Source organism: Ovis canadensis, chromosome 2 (genome assembly GCF_042477335.2).
Source record: "Ovis canadensis isolate MfBH-ARS-UI-01 breed Bighorn chromosome 2, ARS-UI_OviCan_v2, whole genome shotgun sequence".
NCBI classification, from domain to species: domain Eukaryota; kingdom Metazoa; phylum Chordata; class Mammalia; order Artiodactyla; family Bovidae; genus Ovis; species Ovis canadensis.
In genome coordinates this window covers 85,619,190-85,632,673 of record NC_091246.1, presented here as the reverse complement: position 1 = coordinate 85,632,673, position 13,484 = coordinate 85,619,190, and the positions used below count along the sequence as shown (strand labels likewise).

Sequence of the window (13,484 nt, the reverse complement as noted above, 5' to 3'; positions counted from 1 at the left end):
AGAATAGGTTTGACAGTTGGAGGGGTGGTACATGGCGCTGGTTGATGAGTGTGAAACGCATTATCAATCACTTAAGGGTTACGGCAAAGGTCTGAGCATGCTCTTGTTAGAAATGGTCTGGATGGAGAGAGATGATCTGGAAGGTGTGTGGGAGGACAGCTGAGGGGATCGAAATGGGGCAATAGGCCTTCAGAATTTACTGGGTTTTGGAAATAAGGAGAAGGCTTTTCATCATCATCTATAGTTCTGAGTCTTTGTTAATGGGATTCTGGTGATACTAATGCAAAAAAAAAAAAAAGCCAACAAAGTCAGGGTAGAGGTGTAGTAAAGAAGGGTAGGCAGTGAACCCATATCCTTGTTTATCTCAAGGTGTTAACTAAACACTTGGAAATTTCAAGTGGGAGCTTGAAAGTGCAGGACTAAAATTCATGTGAGTGTTAAGGAATAGGAATTGGGGAGCATTGTTCTCATAGAGGTGGCAGATGAAACCAGGGGAGAGCATGACATCTGAAAGGAAAGCATGTAGAGAGAAAATGGCATTGTAATAGCATTTATTATGGTAAGTTATTGACATAAATAAGTCTATCTTTATTTGAAGCTATGAACATCGAAAGCACACAAAATGGAAAACCAGGTGTTTTATCATTTATAAAGTGTTCTATTGTCTACTAAACCTCTTTTAGATTTCAGGAGTAAAGGATTTCAGTTTCAAAAAATACCTTATATGATCCTCAAGGATCCTTACTATATCTTCTCACCACTTCCTGAGACCCTCAATAACAGCGAGGTGCCATTGGTGGGGGAAGTTGAGGCTCACTTTTTACCTGTTTGGTCCAGAGTACTGTGTACAGCTTTTCACCTTCCCTTGACCTCACCCCAGTTGATCTAGGGTTGGGAAGCTGGTGGGGTAGATAGGAGGAGCGTGGGTCCTCCACAGAAATCAGCCTCGTATCCTTTTGTGCATTTTCTCTTTTTAGTTTGAGGTCCTCAGCAGGTTCCGAGGGGTGATTGCAGTGTGCAGTATGACTTACGCTTGAGTTGGGAAAGGTTTCCCTGTAGGGAGCAGCAGGGGTGAATCTGCCTTCCCGCTTCCTTTCTCTTATCATTACCTGTGTTCAAGCTTTGCGTGCAAGGAGAAGCATGTTCCTTCATTGATCTTGGGCGTGCTGAACTGTAGGCCTCCGCATCATGGTGAAGGCTCCCTGCTAGCTCTCCTGGTTTCTGCACCCCAGAATTCCACTGGCCGCTTGGTACTATTTGTGGTCTGCCTTCAGGCTCACTCTCCATAAGAAGTCTAATCCATGTCACATGGGGCAAGAGCCTAGTCCACAGCAATCTGCTTCTCTGGACAACCACTGTGCATTAAATCTAGTTTAAGTGCTCATTGTATGGCAACTTACACTTTTTTTTTTTTTTTTTTAAATCATAATAGGCTTCATGTAGGTGGTTCAAGAAGTAACATGGGATGTTGAATTTGGGGGAGGGGTAGGTGTAACATTTTCTCTTTCATTCTCTGGCGTGTGACACATTTTTCTATCACGTTTCATTCCTTAAACTCCCCTTTCCCTTTTCTCATGTATACCTTTTCCAGTCATCTGCTTCTCTTGACTGTTGTGAAATTTAGGGAGGGAAAAAAATCCATCGATTTGTCCCATTTTGTGCTGTCCCTAAATGAAGATCAAGTGAAATGCACTTATTTTCTTCCCAAGTGAACGCTTTCCTAAGAAATGCCACTCTGTCCAAAAAAAAAGAAATTCTTGGTGATCATGAGTTGAAAGTTGTCTCTGTGCCCTCACTAGAGAGTTCAGTGTTGTTCTTGATTGCTGTGAAAACCAGGGAGACGGGCTGAGTGCTGCAAACCCAGTGGTTGAGTTCAAGGTGACAAGGGTCCTTTTAATGTGATTTTTAGTTTAGATGCTAAAGCTAATGTCTGTCCCCAAGTTATTTCCTTCTCATGTCGGCAGCATCCATGGAGTTGCCCGTAACACTGCTGCTGAAGTGGCTTGCTCATTTGGGTTTTTTCTCTCGAGAGTCTCCTTTCCTGACACCGACTCTCCGAGATCTCGAACCTTGTGCCCTGATGTTTGCTTCTTTGTTCTTACTTCTTACTTTGTTTTTTTTTTTTTTTGTCTTTTTTTTTTTTTTAAGAAGACTTTTGCTTTACCAGTTCTTTTTTGATTTTCAAGTTCATTTAGGCCAGTGGTTCTCTAACTTTTGTGCTCATCAGCATCACCTGGAGGGCTCATAAAACGAACCGGCCCAACTCCACTTCGCATGGAGTCTGTCATAAAAGGTCTCAGTGAAAGTCACTCAGTCATGTCCAACTCTTTGCGACCCCATGGACTTGGATACAGTCCATAGAGTTCTTCAGGCCAGAACTCTGGAGAATTCTTTCCCTTCTCCAGGGGATCTTCCCAACCCAGGGATTGAACCCAGGTCTCTTGCATTGCAGGCGGATTCTTTACCAGCTGAACTATCAGGGAAGCCCCAGGTCTCAGATGAGACTTCAAATATATTTCAGATAAGTTACCTGGTGATACTAGTAACATTCCCAGGCTGAGAATACACCATGAACCACGACTTAGACTGTTGTCTGTCAGTTTGCTTTTTAGTTTTGGGTTTTTCCAAAACTGTAGGGCTTCTTCAGAATTCATTCACCTGAGTTTCCTGGAAAATCTACCTTTTATCTTTTATTGATGTATAGTTGATTTACAGTTTTTCCAGTATTTGATAAAGTGATCCAGCTACACACACATACATACATGCACACACACATATATATGTATATTCTTTTTCACCTTCTTTCCATTATAGATTATTACAAGATATTGAATATAGTTCCATCTGCTATACAGTAGGTCCTTGTTGTTTATTTTATATATAGCAGTGTATATCGGAAACTCATTTTTAATTCATAGGTCAAGCCACTAGCATGAAAGTGAACTCAGAAAATTGCCTCATCCTTTCATAGTAAAGGTCTTGGCTGAGGCAGGAGTGGCAGAGAGTAAAATATGTCTCTTTCTCCTTCCCCCAGTGGAGACTTGGACAGTCGGTCTCTCAGAGCCCAGACACATCTTCATAGTCTTTGTCAGCACAGCATTCTAGGAAGCTGTCTACAAGTTGATGGAGCCGGCCCCTAATTGAGACTAATTGAATAGGTATAATTTTCAGTTTCCCTAATTGCTTGTATTATTCCTTTGACACTTGAGGTTTGCTTACATGCCCTAAATTCCTTCTGTCCCTGTCTCAAACTTCTCAGCCCTGATGGGAATGGTGAGCTAGGGTGGGGAAGAACAGGGTATCCAGGGAAGTATCATTACCTATGCTGTGTACCTACTGTCTGCTTAGATGTTTCACCTGAAACATCTAAGAGATGTGTCCTTTTCTTCAGCCTTACCAACCCACCACAGTGAATAGAATTATTGCCATTTTACAGATGTAGCAAACTAAGCTCTATATTGGGAACTAACTGACCAACTTCAGAAGATACCACAGTTGGGATTAAAACAGAAGTTTTATTCCAAAGCTAGTGCTCTCTGCATATTACCTGGCTTTAGGATAGTTGGCATTGAGCCTTGAGGACAGACAGAGTTTACCTGGGCATATATATACATACATATATGTGAAATTTGACTTAACATCAGTCGTCACACATGGCAATGTATATGCCCATGAGCAACAACTTGGGGTGTTCCATTTCCAGTAAACTGGAATGACAAGAATGATTACAAACCAGCTGAATATAGTGGCATTAGGCACTTTTCTTTCTTGAATCTGAAGTCCATCCATGGCATACGTGGAAATAACTTCCTTTTCATTTTCTTTAGTGCTAAAACCCATGTAAAACAAGGATGAATTCTATTAAATGATAGAAGGCTTTTCCAGTGAAACACTAGCGTGGTAGTATAGATAACTTTGTCTTGGTTTCAACTCTATTCAACTTATCAAATGAGGGGAGAGCACAGTGACCGGCCTCAGTTTTCTTGTTTAAAAATACAGTAAAAAGAGTGTGGTGGAAATTTCCTTCCCACCCCTTACTTGTCTGATGGGGGAATTAATATTTTGTGTAAAGCCCTCTGAGGCTCTGTTAGAAAGATCCTGGGTAATTTTAGCATTATTCATGGTCCACCAGGCTCCTCAGGGTGTCACCAGGGAAGAGAGATTTTTATCTCTTATCCCACATTTCACAGTAGAAAAAACAGGGTATTTTTGTTGTTTGTGGCTGTGAAAATCCCCTGTAATCATACCTGCAGCGGTTGCTTCCATCACAGAGCCCAGGGCCCTAGCTTACCCCAGAGGACCAGCTCCCAAGGCAGAGAGAGACTGAATCTCACTTAAGCAGGTCCTGGCTCCTGGGAGGATGCAGTCTCCTCCCGTCCTCCACCCCCCATCCCCAGTCATCTTCTGTGTCTGTCAACCTGGTTAGTAGCAGAACCTTGACCCTCTTCTGCTTTCTCTCCTCTCATCCTGATCCTGCAGCTCACTGTCCTGGATGACTCGGAGAGGACTGTCCTCCCCACTGCTCAATTCTTTCCCTGCAACACCTTGCTCGTCCTTCTCACCTTCCTACGGATAACGTTCTGCATCATCTAAGGTCTCTGTAAGCACCAGCATATTTCTAGCCATTCTTTATTGGCAGCTGGATAAATGCTGTTTTGACTCAGCAGTTCCTTTCTCATCACAAAGTGACGTTTTCCATTCTTAAGCTTTAGATGCTGTATACTTGGCCCTTCTGAGTCTTAGGCTTGGGTGCCATGGTTGGGAAGGCTTAGTGCTGGAATGTTTTCCTTCATTAAATCGTCGCCTGAGAGATGAAGATAGACATTATCTGCACATCCAGCAATTTAGCTCTCCTTATTTTTCATTCATTTCTCTCTCTTATTTGCAGCACTGTGTTTAACATGCATCCCTGTCTTTACAGTGTGGGGTAATTAATTTATTTCTTTATCTGCTCTTTCTCACAAGCAACTCCTGGCTAGCTTACTGTCAAATCCAGTTCACAGAATGGTCTGCCTGAATTCTTTGTGTTATCTGGGTAATTTTTCTTCTTGTTGCTTAGCGTCATCTAACCACTGACATGAGGCTGTTACTGCTTTTCTCTGACTTGGAATGTAACGGAGCTTGTACCCGCCCATATTCCTGAGTCCTCTTATGGGACTCTTCTCTGTCCCTCTGTTTTTTAAAACCAATTCTGTCTTTCCATTCTTTTCCAAGTTCTCCTTGGGTTCATCTCCTTTGCCTCATTCCTTCATTGCTAGACTGAAGCCACCAAAACACATACAGTTCAGCACTGCTCTGGGCTTACAGCCAGCTTCACCAGCGAGACTTGAGCTGGCATGGAAGTTAGTTAGTTTATTTAGGCTCTGACTTTTTATAGTGCCTATCAGGCAAATGCCTACCTGAATGTTCAATGTTTAAAAACAAAATTAAAGTTCAAATGGGCCCTGGCTTTGCAAGAAGCACCCCAGACTCTATAAGCCCTTTTCTTGGTAACATGTTTCTTTTCTCAAGTTATCAATTCTGTGCCTTGTTCTTTCTTCCTTTCCACCTTCTGCATCCACCTGCTACACCCATTCAGCTTCAAGTATTTTTTTAAAATTGTTTTATTGGAATATAGTTGCTTAACAAGCTTTAAGTATTTTGAACGGTAGTTCCAGTTTGCAATGTGGAGCCTTTTTCTGTCTTCTTTTCAGAAGTCTGGTCTCTAACAGTCTTTATGTGTGATCTCAGTAAACATAAGATCGTGTGTGTGTGTGTGTGTGTGTGTGTGTGTGTGTAGGTGTAGGAAGCCTGCCATATTTCCTCCCTACCCCACAGAAAATGTGTTTTCTGGAAGCCCTTTTGACACTGAAGTGAATGCCCACTGGCCCTCCCTTGTTGAATTCTGAGAGGAGAAAGAGAGAGGCCTTTATGCTTGTTGTCATATCTTTTGTTTCTGCTGATTATACACAAAGTAAGTTGTAAATAGCTCTCTTGCACACCGTGATTCCTTTGAGGTATGTACAGGAGAGAAGATATGCACTCAGCCCCAGCTTCCCAGGGGATGCTAGAGGGTCCCTTTCAGGGCCTCTTACTTCCTGTTAGGGCACCGGCCGAATGAAATTTAGATGAGTGCTAGACAATTACCATCCGTAATGAAACCCTCAGCCTGCTGTTTAGAAATGTCAGCTGATCAGGTTAGTTTTTTCTTTGTATTTAACTTAAGTGTTTTTATTTAAGATCAAAATATACAAAGACCCAAAAAAGAATTTTAAAAAGTAGTCTTTGTCCTACTACTTTCCAGAGATAAAAAATCACTGTGAAAATTTTGTGAAAATTATGGTAAATTTTGTTTTAAAGTATGATGTTTAAATGCACAGTATTATTAGCATAAAGACAAGAGGATAAAACTGGAATTCTTCAAATCAATTTGAATTTTTAATTGCATTGAAAGCAGAGGTACACGTACTATTTTAATATCTTAAAGTGGAGTAAAAAGTAGTTAAGGGGAACTCCCTGGCTGTTTAGTTGCTAGGTCTCTGTGCTTCCACTGCAGGGGGCGGGGAACTATTCCTGGTCAGGGAACTAAGATCCTGCAATGCTGTGTAGCGTGGCCATTTTTTTTTTTTTTAATGTCTGCTATTTCTTACAGGAATTTTTTGATTGCTTATAACTAGCTGGCCAACTACTAAGACTTCTGAATCAAAAGGCCTAATTGTCTAGGTGTGCAAAATTATTACTAATTAAGTTACCAAGCTTTTATATCCTTTATATTTTCCTTGGGACATTGTGAGGAGCTGGAAACAGATATAGCTTGCCTTCTCCCTTACACTTTTTCCCTCTCTGATAATTAATGACTCTAATTGTGATGGGCCCGGTGGGGGAGTATTGTTAGATGGTGAACTCATGAGTGAAACTTTGTGGTTTTAGTTCAGATCTCAAATTTTTTCATCTTTAAGGAAGCCCATTTTCACGGATCATAAGGATTTTCTTTTCTGCTGAGAAATTCTAGGATTCCGAGATGGGGAGCATGCCTCACTTTCCTCTTAGTTCCTCTTTGTGATTTGGAGAGTTGAAACATTCCAGTAGCCTGGCACTGTTTCCTCCCAACTTGCTCACAGACCTTTTTGTTTTCTCTTAGAAACTGTGTATTTCTAAGTGTTTGAGGTTGTAATTGAGTGTAATTGTAGTTGTTTAACTTTCTCCGTGCCTCTTGAGGGTGTTTATAAATGCCGTCTGTGAGGGGAGAAAGGAACTAGAAACTTGGTGATAGGGTCAGCTAATATTAAAGTAAGTGGGAATTCTTCTGTGTATATGAAATGAAGTATTGTTTACACTTCATTTGTAGCATATACCTTCTGGCCTATGGAATCTGCTGTAATCAGTTAAGTAATCACCTTCATTAAGGTTTCATAGGAAGCTTTTGAGGGGTTGTTTTGATAGGAAATATTCTAAGAGTAGTTTTCCCCCAGTTCTTCTTTTGTACCCTAGGGAGCGTTACTGTAGCCCAGCTCACTGGCCCCCGCCCCGCAATGTGTCATCGTGGGGTGGGATCAGCATTGTTCTCTGTGTGACACAACACAGATGCGGTGTCTCTGCGTTTCTCCAGGCCCCATTTCCTGCTCATTCCTCAAGTCAGAGGAGAAGTCCCCTTTAACCTTGCCTATGTTGTCCTGGACCAAAGGGCGGGGAGTAGTAAGTCTTTATTTCTGGTGCTACTTCTTCATTTCCTTTCATTGTCTTCTGTGCTGTTTCTAACATATGAAACATCCACACATGCCTCTAGAATGGACGCCACTAAATGCAACGATTATGTGTTTTTCATTAATTTCTTTGACATATGTTCTTGCTCGTTCTCATTTTAAGTTTGGGCCTTGTAACTTTCCAGCATGTGCCTCTGAGTTATTTACCTACTCTAAAGCTTCCCTTTTTTTTCTTTTGTTTTTGCAAAATGTAGATCCTCATACCCCACGAAAAATGAAAGTGAAGTCGCTCAGTTGTGTCCAACTCTTTGTAACCCCATGGACTATACCGGACAGCCTCCTCCATCCATGGGATTTTCCAGGCAAGATTACTAGAGTGGATTGCCATTTCCTTCTCCAGTGGATCTTCCCAACCCAGGGATCAAACCCCAGTCTCCTGCATTGCAGACAGATTCTTTACCATCATAAGATTGCTTAAAGGAAAAAACAGTTTCTCTTGATGTAACGTACCCACCTTACATCAAGAGACACTGTTTTTCCCTTGGAAGAAAAGTTATGATCAACCTAGATAGCATATTCAAAAGCAGAAACATTACTTTGCCGACTAAGGTCCGTCTAGTCAAGGTGATGGTTTTTCCAGTGGTCATGTATGGATGTGAGAGTTGGACTGGGAAGAAGGCTGAGCGCCGAAGAATTGATGCTTTTGAACTGTGGTGTTGGAGAAGACTTGAGAGTCCCTTGGACTGCAAGGAGATCCAACCAGTCCATTCTGAAGGAGATCAGCCCTGGGATTTCTTTGGAAGGAATGATGCTAAAGCTGAAACTCCAGTACTTTGGCCACCTCATGTGAAGAGTTGACTCATTGGAAAAGACTCTGATGCTGGGAGGGATTGGGGGCAGGAGAAGAAGGGGACGACCGAGGATGAGATGGCTGGATGGCATCACTGACTCTATGGACGTGAGCCTGAGTGAACTCCGGGAGTTGGTGATGGACAGGGAGGCCTGGCGTGCTGCGATTCATGGGGTCGCAAAGAGTCGGACACGACTGAGCGACTGAACTGAACTGAAGGTACCCACACAGCGACTCACACATTACAAGTGCTCAGTAAATGTGAGCTCCTTTCCCTTCTCAGGCTCTAAGTGAGGAAATTCATGGATGAAGAGTGATTAATTTCAAAGACAGCCTATATTCATTCTATTGACATCACCTTATGGAAATAGGCAGGAAGAAAGAATAAGAGAGTTGAAAGGAACAGACAGTTTGGACCTAAAAATGCTTGAAAGGTTGACTGTTCTTTAAAAAATATGTTAGTGATATTCACTAGTGAACTTGCAAAGTGGAGTTTATTGAAAATTGTTTAAATTTAGAAAAGTGAACAGATTTGTTGGTCAAAAGAAAGAAGGAAATACTTTCTAAGGCAGCACGCTTGGCTAAAAAATGATCTCTGAAGAAGGAGAATTGATGGGCATAGGTGATCCCAGTTGGAGTTAAAAAAACACCGACGGGGCCCTTTGAGAGGGAAAGAAGACACAGGTGAGATGGAGCTGATTGATGAATTGAGATCTGAATACACATAGATAGTTAAGAGCTGACTCTTTGGAAAAGACCCTGATGCTGGGAAAGATTGAGGTCAGGAAGAGAAGGGGGCAACAGAGAATGAGATGGTTGACTGGCATCACTGACTCAGTGGACATGACTTTGAACAAACTCGGGGAGATAGTGAAGGACAGGAATCCTGGTGTGCTGCAGTCCATGGGGTCACAGAGAGTCAGACACGACTTAGTGGCTGAACAACAAGATAGTTGTATGATTAATGGAGGTAGTATATATTTGGAAATATTGAGTAGTGATATAGAGAAAATTATAAAACGCAGAAAATAGGTTTCAATGGAATCTAAGTCCCTCTCTATCTTAAACATTTAAAAATGAAGTAAGCCAAGTGACTACTGCTACTGCTAAGTCGCCTCAGTCGTGTCCAACTCTGTGCGACCCCATAGACGGCAGCCCACCAGGCTCCCCCGTCCCTGGGCTTCTCCAGGCAAGAACACGGGAGTGGGTTGCCATTTCCCTCTCCAATGCATGAAAGTGAAAAGTGAAAGTGAAGTCATTCAGTCGCGCCCGACTCCCAGCGACCCCATGGACTGCAGCCCACCAGGCTCCTCCATCCATGGGATTCTCCAGGCAAGAGCACTGCAGTGGGGTGCCATTGTAGGTAATATTTCATGATGAGATTGGCTAATTATAATAGGCAACAGTTTTGAAAGGGAATCTTAGTGGCTTTCACTGTAAGATTCTAGATACAGAGAAACATTCACTGAATCATACCTTTTTTGTCATTTGTACTGTTACAGCAGACATAAGGCTCTTAAATATAATTTAAATACAGTAAGTAAATAGTACATGTTGGTAATTATTGGCCTATATCAGGAAGAGAAAAAATAAACTTGAACAGGTATTTTAAGAGTGGAAAGGAACTTTAACATTATAGAATGCAGTTTTCTGAATTCCCATTTAAGAAAGGTAAGAGAAAAAAAGCCAACAATTTCAAGCAGAAATTGTTTTTATTTTTTTCTTCCCTTTCCCTCATTTCCTCCCTTCTTTCCCCCGACTTCCCTTCCTCTCTCCTCCTTCCTACAGTCCACGGATATGAAATGCCTGCTTTTGTGCTATATGCCGTGGATACAAGGGACAACAATATTTATGTGTATTTTTTCTTCTTAGAATTTACCTTTTGGTAGTCAGTAAACTTGGGTGTATGATGTTTACAATATATTTGACCTACCGAGTGTTCAAACCCTGTGAGGCCATGACGGCCTGTTGCAGAGCTGCAGCTGGGATGTCCTTGTGTTCGGGTTGTGTGTGTGTGTGTGTGTGCAGTTCTCAACAGCCTCCACACCCAGCATCTAACTCGGCCATATTCCCCCAGGTCCCAGTGGCATGTGCTGGCAGAGTGCTGGGTGCAGACTTCTGCCCAAACCTGGAGGAGCCAGACCAGAGGCTGGAAGTCCAGGTCGGAGTCTTACTGTTTTATCAGTCGGGGGTGTTGTGACAGTACCAGGGGTCTCTGAACGCTGAACAGATATATCAGATGCCATCCGGCAGCTGCTGGGACTGAAAGGGGTTGGTGGAGCATCTGTGCAGCAAAAAGTTCTTTTCAGGATAAATTGTCTGTAATTAGAGATCATTCGTTTACTCATTCAAGAAGTTAAGACATGGTGTATATACAGCAGTGAATAAGAACATGGTTTCTGAATGCTGCCTGCCTAGGTTGACACAAGTTGCCATGAGTCCTTTGGCAAGTCACCCAGCCTAACTGGGCTTTAGCTTTCTCATCTGTGAAATGGAGATATCCCTTAATAGCTGACTAATGAGGATTAAATGTTCTACCACATACCTAGCATTTAGCACAGGGCCAGGATGTAAGAGGCACTCTGGAAATCTTTGCACTCCTCTTTTCAAATAATCGTTATTGCGTGCTGAGAGGATGTTAGGCTCTGAGGACACATGGGCAAGCCAGCCATGCTTCCTGCTCTGGAGTCTCCCAGCTCAGGAGAATGGAAGCTGTTCAGCTGGGCACTGTATGAGAAAAATAGGAGTTAATAATATTATCTTTCTTCTTCATGGTTTGGGAGATAGGTCCTCTGGTGTAATATTAAGTTTATTAGCAAAGAACATTTTTCATCCAAGTATTGACTTGGAATTCATTGCATGGTCTTGGGAAATTACAAGCGGAGTGGTATGTTGCAGATTAAAAATATAAATATGACATCTTGGCCCAAGGCCCACCTCCACTGCTGGGTACCTGTTAATAGTTAAGGAATGTATGTATCAATGATGCAAAAATGCAGGCTCAAGATTCCATGTGGATGGCACCTCCCTAGTGTGAGCACACCCATACTATTTTTTAGGGCCTCTGTTTGGCATCATTTTCTAAGTTTTAAGACTTAGGGGATAAGCATAGTGAGCTCAGTGTTAAAACTTTTTTTTTTTTTTAACTGATTTAGACACCCTGCATGAGAAAAGAGAATAGTTCTAAAAATTGGCTTCTTCACAGTGGGTGTGATGGTGGAAGTGGTGGTCGTAGGAAGTTTCATTTTTTATGATGTTCTGAAGGGGACGCCATCTTCTGCACATCTGCTCCTGGCCTCGGAACGACCATCTGAGCTCTGCAGTGCCCTATGCTGGTGCTGTCTGGGTGGTGTATGGCTGTGATCCAACAGAAAATCAGGTGTGGCAAGTATGAGACGTGATCATATGTTTCCCAGTTTTAGAAAACTTACAACTTGGTTGTGACACATATGTGCCGAGTGATGGAAGACTTTTCGTGAAGAGTAGTCTGATCTTTGACCCCTTCGGGGTTGGGGGGACGAGTGATGTTCTTCAGACTCATCACCTGGAATGGTCTGTCATGGGTGGTTGTTGGATAATCTGTTTTTGAACGTTGAGTTATGGTGCGAAGAGCAATGGGTTTTGCAGATGTGGGTGTGTGAAATAAACCTGAAAGAGACCAGTGGAACCTATTGCTTTGACATCCCTAGGGAGAAAATGTATATTTACACGTTGAAGTGAAACCGTGGTAGTAGGGGGCTAAACATATTGTGGAGTTGACATTGCTGTGTGATCTTTGCAAGGAAGACCAAGTTACTGGGTAAAGAAAAGAAAGTGCTCATTTTGTTAGATGTCTCCTCTTGCAACAGCATTTTGGCGGACAGTATGGAAAAGTTGAATCTGTAAAAAGATAAGTCAACTATGATGCACTGGTGAATTAACTGGGACCCATTTGAATCATTTATTTTTCTCTTTTCCTGTTCCTTTCTAAATACAGCTTCTATGCATTCTGATGATATCTGGTACATATTCATGTTATGTTTGTCATAATAAACTTGAGACTCAATATATTCCTCACCAGCTAACAATTCCAGGACTAGCTTTTAGCTTAGAGTCCTTTTCATTCGTGCCATGGTATGTGTATTCTGTTTTTTTTTTTTTTTCCTATCGAATGAGCCATTTCTTATTTTTTAGTCCAACTCTGCACTCCAGGGAACTCACCGTAGAACTGGCCAGGGTCGTTTACTTTTCCTGCTTGGATCTCAGACTTTCCCGCGGGGCCAGGCATTATAACCACGAGAGGATTTGCTGTTTGGCCTCTTGATTCTGAGAATAACCTCTTGTATACCTCGATTTAGGAGCTCTGGCTTGTTTATATCCTTTTCTGTGAAGGATTTTCCTTTAGACATAACGGCACCCATAACTGGTTTGCTTTTGTGTTTTTGCTGACATGAGATCTCAGGACTCAGGGAGCCCCTTTCTCCTCTTACCTGTTTTCTTTTAACCCTTTCCTTTGGTCCCAAAATTTCAGATGTCTTAGCAGCTTTATTATTTAATAATCCCAGGATCCCTGACACTCTTTCATGAATATGCTGTTGGTTTTGAATGACTGTCATCATTGAAGTCTGTGCCTGACTTGTTATCTGCTTTTTTGTGTGTGTTAATATACTTGATTTAGAGAAGTAGCTAGACAGTTCAGACTTTAGGTTCACTGTCTAACTTTCTGGATTTTCTTCAGTGGCTTTTGAAGTGGGTATGAAACTGTGTACTTTCTTTAGCTCTGGAGGTAACTGATGTACAGACCCCCAAATTGTCCTTTTATATAATTATTTTATGGGAAATGGACATTGTAGTTTAGACCTCCCTTAGTGTTAGTTGCTCAGTCATGTCCAGCTCTTTGTGACCCCATGGACTGTAGCCCGCCAGGCTCCTCTGTCCATGGGATTCTCTAGGCAAGAATACTGGAGTGGGTT

General features: G+C 42.1%; 1 protein-coding gene across 6 annotated transcripts in view; it reads left to right on the top strand.

Moving 5' to 3' along the window:
- The window catches only part of BNC2 (basonuclin zinc finger protein 2), a 481,226-nt gene that overhangs the window by 189,604 nt on the left and 278,138 nt on the right, over positions 1-13,484 (top strand). For 3 of the 6 annotated variants that reach the window (XM_069576624.1, XM_069576623.1, XM_069576627.1), the window contains one exon: positions 10,610-10,693. The exons of the other annotated variants lie outside the window; for them this stretch is intronic. In XM_069576624.1, coding sequence (XP_069432725.1) covers positions 10,610-10,693 — 84 coding nt within the window. The remainder of the gene's footprint in view (positions 1-10,609; positions 10,694-13,484) is intronic. 6 annotated transcript variants of the gene reach the window in all.